The sequence below is a fragment of the Lycorma delicatula genome, chromosome 3, assembly GCF_047948215.1.
Source record: "Lycorma delicatula isolate Av1 chromosome 3, ASM4794821v1, whole genome shotgun sequence".
Taxonomy (NCBI): domain Eukaryota; kingdom Metazoa; phylum Arthropoda; class Insecta; order Hemiptera; family Fulgoridae; genus Lycorma; species Lycorma delicatula.
In genome coordinates this window covers 184,665,318-184,673,027 of record NC_134457.1, presented here as the reverse complement: position 1 = coordinate 184,673,027, position 7,710 = coordinate 184,665,318, and the positions used below count along the sequence as shown (strand labels likewise).

Below are 7,710 nucleotides of genomic sequence, written 5' to 3'. Positions count from 1 at the left end.
TTACTTTACAAAGAGCTAGAAGATGTCGGCAATGTTAACGAAGAGTTCACAGTGTCCACTGATTCTTGTTCCCAACACAGCAGATTACACTCCAATCTTTACATTATCCAGCATTAATACTTTTATATTTACACAGATATTTTTGATAGATCAATATTGTGATCTAATGTAGCCACAGCTCATCCGTCATGAAGTAGATGTTTGGACAGATTAAACTGCCTTAATTTCCTGCAGCAGCATGTGCCAAGGTACATGATAAACATGGTCTGTAGGCTTTAACTCTTTTTATGGGTATATGTTTGTTATTATTTACAGGCTACAAATCCAGTTCAAACTTCTTTATGAGCTTGTGTATGGATGACTTAGCAGGATAACTATTGAACACTGCAAAGAATCTTTCTTGAACTGTCCTGTGCATAAAATTCCTTTAAGAATATTCTGGCGTTCTTCATCCGTGGCATGTTAATGTGCATATACTGGTGGCTGGCTCAAATATTTCCTCCACCGCTATACATGCTCCTTCCAAGTTACTGTCTGTTGCTTATCAAATACATTAATGCTTTTCAGTCTTCTTCCATGTCTGGTTCAATTTATCTTTGGCCACGCAGTAATCTTTATTTATGAAGATGTATGATAAATCCAAAAGTAACATACAATTATAATTAAAAGTGCAAAGTTGTTTTCACATTTTATATTCAGTAAATATATTTTAAAAATACTGTTGGATATTCACTTATTATATTTTTTATTTTCTCATAAAATATATTGTATTATTGAACGAGTTCCCCCAATTAAATTGTTATATTACTTTTGGCTTTGTTACACCTTCATAAATATAGCACTGATACAAGTATCAGATTGGGAGCTGTATCTAAAATATATATCTACAAAAAAAAAAATTGGCTTGACTTCAGTTAATCTGATTCAGAAAATTATTTAACAGTTTTTATAATTAGCAAATTTTCATTAAGTAAAAGACTAAAACAATTTACGATTGCTTTTATCCAATAAAAAGATTATTGAATTCAAATGTACAAGTATAAAAGTAATGAAACACCATTAAAATTTAAAAAATGTAACTTACCATGGTTTCTTTTTAGCAACAAAAGGAATAACTGCTGCACAAAGGAAAATAAAGTATTTATGAACATAACCTAGCTGTTAACACACCCATGTGTAGCAGTGCGCATTTAAACTACTACATCAAGTAGAAAAATCCCATACAAACATGTTCTGCCTATTCAATAATCACCAGAAACCACAACACTAACCTATGTTTTGAGGCAAGATAATAATACTTTGTTTATTAACAAAAAATGTTAACTGGCAACCAAAAACACTATAATAACAATCCAACTTGACTTACGGTGTTGTCACAATTTCTTGTTTTAAGACAACTTCATAAACTTAATTAAAATCCAGTAATGTATATTTCTCTTCTTTGGTGTAACTGAATCAGCTCGCCAGGTGACTATTTGTGAGTACAATTTTATTGCTAATTTTTTGAGTGCCACTCAAAATTTTATTAAAGTTTTACTTTAATAAAACTACTGTTAAAATTGAGTTAACCAATAAAAAAATTAAATTCTACTTTTAAAATTACTGTTTTACAGAGGGCAATAAGCACATTGTCATTTACTGTTACAGTTTAAACTACAAAATTCGTTATTTTACTCCCTGAATGACCAGTAAGTATAATTTAATACTAAAATAATCTTAAGTTTTTAATCACCTTATTTATCTGAAATGTAGAATAAATAGTAATGATAATTACAGACATTGTACAGTAAACCATACTGTACAATATCAATCCCGTCAGGATAAAGAATTAGGCTAATGTATATTAACACATTTTAACTCAGATACCAACCACAATAAAACTTACAAATTGAATATTGTTGAATACACTAAGTAATTACTCTGATTTTAAGTATAAAAATAGCAATATTGTACAGGAAAATTAGCTGTAACAGCAGATACTTGATCTCAAAAAACACTTCAATAAAAAGGATAAAATTTATTAACAGATTTGATAAAATTGCTTAAATGGAAAAAAGGAAAAAAACATAAAATTGTACCAAAATTGAAATGTTTTATCTTATTACTAAATTCTTAACAATATTTATGATAATTTTTTTTTTTATTTTACAATATCTCATTATCTAAGTTATGTTGAAAAAAATCTTAAAATAATATTACAGTTCAAAAATAGAACATGAAATTAGAAAAAAATTGTAAAAAATGTTACAATACTAATTGACAATACATAATAAAAATTGTTTCGGCTTTAAGAATGAAATTAAAATTATGAAAAGGATTCATATACACAAAATTTTTGGTTAAGCAGTGGTATTTTACAAGTAATGAAATTTTTTTTCTTTAAAATCGAATAAAGAATAATTAGCACATAAAAACACAACAAAACACTTCAATAATTTATGAACTGACCTTAAAAAAAAAAGACAATTTATAATATTTGTAAAACACTATCAACATTATGATAAAAATGGAAATGTTCCACAATAAATGTGTGGACTGATAGCAATGTGTATTAATTCTTATAATTATATATATAAAAAAAACATGTGGAAGTTCAACCTTTTATTCAAATAATACACAACACGCATACACTCAAGTACATGTAGTTCATATGCAAAAATCACACACTGTTCACTGAACTTTAGTCTTTTATTATATATAAAAAAAAAACAAGATTTATGCAGGTTTCTGTGACCCTTTCTTTCCAATCAGAGATTTGTGAATGTGAGGAATAACACCTGTAAAAAAGAGATTAAATGTTATGGATGTAAAAGAGAAATAATTATAGCAAACACAATGAAAGTTACAAGCCTACCTTTGTAAAATTAAAATTTTATAAATTACTTAGCAGGGATCTTAAAGTAAACTTTTTTTGAAATGTTGCTTGATTTCCAAAACATTAAATTAGGCAGTTGTTTAATGGTGAGCCAATTAAAAATATGAAATGCTGAGAAAAATTATGTTTAATATTTTACTAAAATTAGTACGTAAAGATTAATTTTTGAATGTTGCATCATCATTCACTTCTTTTGCACAGTAAGCACCAAAGAATGTCAATATCTCAAAATACTGTTACACCATAAAAGCTCAAAAGAATCATGGTTCAGAAATTACTTTTAATACTTTAACTTCATTCTTTTGATAAATAATTGTATATATAATATCCTGAGTTGGCAATTCCATTGAAAACTTGCACGATTACATTTGTGATAATAAATTTACCACAAAAACTCAAACATGTACACAGTTTATATAAAGTTGTGCTAATTATGAAAAAATTAATATTTGCTGCAACAGAATCCAATGTTATACCATATAACTATACTTAAGGCTACCCTTAAAAGGATTACTATATACTTGATATTTACTATAAAATTATTACAGAATTTTTCCATTCACTTATTTCATAATTCCCAAACTGTTTTATAAAAAATTACTTACAGATGTTACAAAAATATATTGGAATTAAAAAAAAAATCCTATTTAGAGTAACTTCATAAAAAAACGAGTCAAGCATAGAGATTTTACATGTGCATGTGTATGTATATAATGGAATTTACTTTGTTTATAAACAACTAAGAAACAATAAGTGAAAAATTAATTTTTGCCCTAGAACAATCCACTTCAAAAGTTCACAAACACATCATCATCATATGAAATTTTATCAAATTAACACTATTAGATAGATTACTAAATACATTTTAGTAACTTTATGATGCAAATTAATTTTCAAAATAACCAAGGAACCGAAATTTTATTAAAAAGAGAAATGCAGTCAAAGATTCTGCTATCTTGCAGAAAATTAATCTTTATGTCATCAATTACACTGAACAATATAATTCTGCATTACCAGTAATATACAAAAGCCTTAGGTTGAAAATAATCATGCAAAAAATCTATTGATAGTATAACTAATTTGTTGTTGCAAAACCTATTCTCAAATTTTTTTGTATTTGTAATAAAATGCAAGAAATTTTTATAATGAAAAAAAATTTACCTCCTCCAGCAATTGTTGCCTTTATTAAGCTATCCAACTCTTCATCACCACGGATAGCTAACTGCAAGTGGCGAGGTGTAATACGTTTGACTTTGAGATCTTTGGAAGCATTGCCAGCCAACTCTAGAACCTATAAATCAAGGAAAACACAATAGTATTAATTAAAGATTATCTAAAACTAGCAATTACTTCAAATACTATTTTATGAAACTTAGTTAAATTTAAAAAGAAAATTTATTTAGCTTATTAACTTTCTTTTTTCATTTTTGTAATTATTTTTAATATGAGTATGTATGAAACAATTTTTTTATTAATTGGACTGCTTCCAGTGTCAGTATAAACACATATAAAGCAAAATATCATATAATCTAAATCAATAAACATTTCTAATAAAATTACAATTGCATTAAAAAGCTTTTTTTAAATAAATTTTTATCCAATATTATTAAGATAAATATATATAAGAAATATTCAAACAAAAATCTTTTTAATACAATAGCTGCAATAAAAAACTAATACAATATGAAAAAAAGTGCATGAAAACAATATGACCTACTTTCAAATTATCTTTACAATACAACAATGTAGAGAAACTCATTAAAATATGAGTAGTATTAATTCCATATCTTGCAAGTTATAACAAGTATAACCACACTATCTTAATATTTCTAGTATTTTCCAGACTAAATCCTTAAGTAAACCATCAATGAAGAAAACATCCAATAGGCCTAAACTTTCAAAACAAATTCATCTTGATAAATCAGTATAATTAATTTTTCTTGTTGAATAAAATTTCATACGAATGTAAACAACACATAATAATAGCAGTTAAGTCACATGGGCTAGGAATAAGTATAAACATGGAGGAACTAACCTCAGCAGTCAGGTATTCCAAAATTGCAGCACTGTACACTGCTGCAGTAGCTCCTACTCTACCATGACTTGTAGTTCTGTTTTTCAAGTGTCTGTGAATTCTCCCGACAGGAAACTTAACAAAAACAAATGAAATTATAAGATATAATAGCCAATATAATACACGTAAAAAATGCCTGAAGGCCTATATTTATACACCACAAAAACTTGCATTTTTAGTTATTTAACAGTTTCTTAACGTTAAAAGCACAAAAAACCGCACAAAAAATTAATATGGATAATTCTACATTACCTGCAACCCAGCTCTAGCTGAACGAGAAACTGCTTTGGCTTTCGCCTTCCCTGAATCTTTACCAGCTTTTCCTCCAGCCTTTAAACAAAAAATAACGGAGTAAAATTACATTCAATTTAGATTTAAAACATAAAAAAAATAGCAGAAACACGTATTTTAGTATTAATAAACTATTAGGTACCAAAAATCAACACAATATAAGTAAAAATGAAGACTCTCACCATAACGTATGTCGCCTTGTACACAGCTAAAAACCAACGCTAAGCTAACCCGCCAAATGAAGGTGTCGTTACAGAATAAAAAGTCACGTGAACCAGTTGGCCAATGAGAATCTTGTAATTCAAAATACTACAAAGCAAGCACGCTGCCTATCGATCAAATTGGTCTATACCGTTACTTTTCATGTTCAACAACAAAGACGTTACATACATATTAAGTTAAATTTGTGAAAAATTAACATGCATTACATTTTTAAAATAAACGAAATTCGTGGAATGCTTTATTTGTTTAATTTTTAAAGGTATACTTTGAAGTAGTATCATATTTAATAAAATCAAAGTGTTAAAAGAAATTATAAAAAATGAAAATCATGTCAAATTAAAGCTTAAAATATCTTTTAAAAGTACTTTTCTTTACGAAAAAATAGCTTAGAGAAAAAGGTGTTTCATTCAAAATCAATAATTGGAATATAACCTATATTATTAAGCGGAAGTTTTCAATCAGGTCGTTACTTACACATCAGACAATAATAATTAGTTGATTGTTCTTTGTTACAACTCAACACCTTTCCACTGCCAATAAAATTATGTCGGTCTCTATGACGTCATATTGAATACTTCCATTTTCAAATTAAAAATGCAAAACATTAAGCGGTAAATGTTCACATGATGGCGATACTGGCTTTTGTTTCCCACGCTTCCGTCTCATTCAGATATGTTTGTTGATGCTTATTCAACTTTATTGTTAAAACTTTTTTTTAATGATAAAATTAACAGTACTATTTCGCATAAATAACTACAATTTACTCACAAAAGGTATTTATAATATTAGTGAAATCATTGATGTATTAAAAAAGTAAACATCAAACTTGTTCTTTTACAAAATTCTGTTCCCTTTTGCTTCCTTCACTGTATCGAAATGTAACCATTTAGAAATTTACCACACCAGCTTATCTTTAATTTTGCCATTAAATAATTTCCAAATACCTCATCTGATTTTACATTGCCTGTTTTTCTTTACTATTAAATACTATTCTCAAATAAAATATCTTAATTTACTTTATTTCTGGATCTTTGATATTGAGGATTTCTGTATGAAAACTGTTTACTTATGTGAGTCTGCTTATATCTTCCTTATCTCTATAATGTTTCATTAATATCATCTAATGTACAAAATTATGCAGCTTTGGTATACTATGTTCCATCATAATATCAGTTAAGATGAGTTAAAATTCATTTTCTTAGCTTTTATTTACAAAGTTTATTTTCAAATTGAATTTTTTCCTTAGCTATGACTCATAATGATTCAATTATTTTTTCTTGTTATTTCCTGACAAAGTGCATTAATATTTAACAAAATGAAGAAAACTCATTAAAATTATATCTTGAAACTGGAGGAAAATTGTGAATTTTTCTGTAACTCAAACTATCAAAAGTAAAATTTTATAAAGTAAGAGCATAATTACATTCTCAATCAATCATTTACAGACTTTTTATGAAATAAAGAATAGTCAAAATTGGCTTAGAAATAAACAATACTACTGAAATTATTTTTTTTAAACAATTCGTTCTATGAAAAATAAAATTCTCAGAAATACTTCATTTAGAAAAATGTACTAAAAAAATTCATATTCCAGTAACAAGTTACAGCTTGTGCATCTGAACATTCTTATGGTAGGGTGAACATCAATTCCCTTGTCTTGCACAATTTATAATAAAAATCATTTCTTTTCCTATAAGGTTCATGTTATAATGCCATGGTGTTTTGTATGCTTGGAAATATAAAAACATTAAAACTATTGATTTTTTAAGTATAATTATTGGTGATGTTAAATGTAATGATCATTAATTAGCCACTAATATTAAAATTTACAATATCGTGCAGAGAACTACACTCAAGAGATAAATCATGATGATCTATGTAAAATTTATTTGTAGCCTTTGGCTGCTGACATTTATAGTTCACTCTTAACAGTTTTCAAAATGATTTCCACTTCACATTCCAAGATTTGTGGAACCATCAGATTATAAAGAAAGCAGTTTACCATCTTACTCAGGACCAATATTTGACACAGTTTGTTCAACAAATACTGACTATATAAACTTGAATAAGAAAAAAAGGTAGAAATGAACTGCAATAGTCAGAATTCAGGAACTATAATGCACATTTTTCCCCTTCTTGACCTTGTAAAATTTTTGTGATTAGTACTGTGCATAAATATATTTATCACTATTCAATATTTTTCATTCTTCATCAAGTGTGTATCATAAAATTCTCAAACCTGGTAGTA

The 7,710-nt window shown here is 27.1% G+C and overlaps 1 protein-coding gene across 1 annotated transcript; it reads right to left on the bottom strand.

Moving 5' to 3' along the window:
- Positions 1-2,586: 2,586 nt before the first annotated feature.
- His2Av (Histone H2A variant) lies at positions 2,587-5,562 on the bottom strand. Its single transcript, XM_075361170.1, has 5 exons — positions 5,423-5,562; positions 5,202-5,279; positions 4,911-5,024; positions 4,037-4,166; positions 2,587-2,777 (listed from the first exon to the last, which is right to left on the bottom strand). The coding sequence occupies exons 1-5, from the start codon at positions 5,423-5,425 to the stop codon at positions 2,716-2,718; spliced, it is 387 nt and encodes a 128-aa protein (XP_075217285.1). The 5' UTR covers positions 5,426-5,562; the 3' UTR covers positions 2,587-2,715.
- Positions 5,563-7,710: the final 2,148 nt, after the last annotated feature.

What these genes read in the sequence shown, in the direction of transcription:
- His2Av (XM_075361170.1), bottom strand. An exon ending in TGGAATACCTGACTGCTGAG is followed by an intron (nt 4,167 to 4,910) that starts GTTAGTTCCTCC and finishes CTTGATTTATAG; the next exon opens with GTTCTAGAGTTGGCTGGCAA. An exon ending in GGCAACAATTGCTGGAGGAG is followed by an intron (nt 2,778 to 4,036) that starts GTAAATTTTTTT and finishes TCTTTTTTACAG; the next exon opens with GTGTTATTCCTCACATTCAC.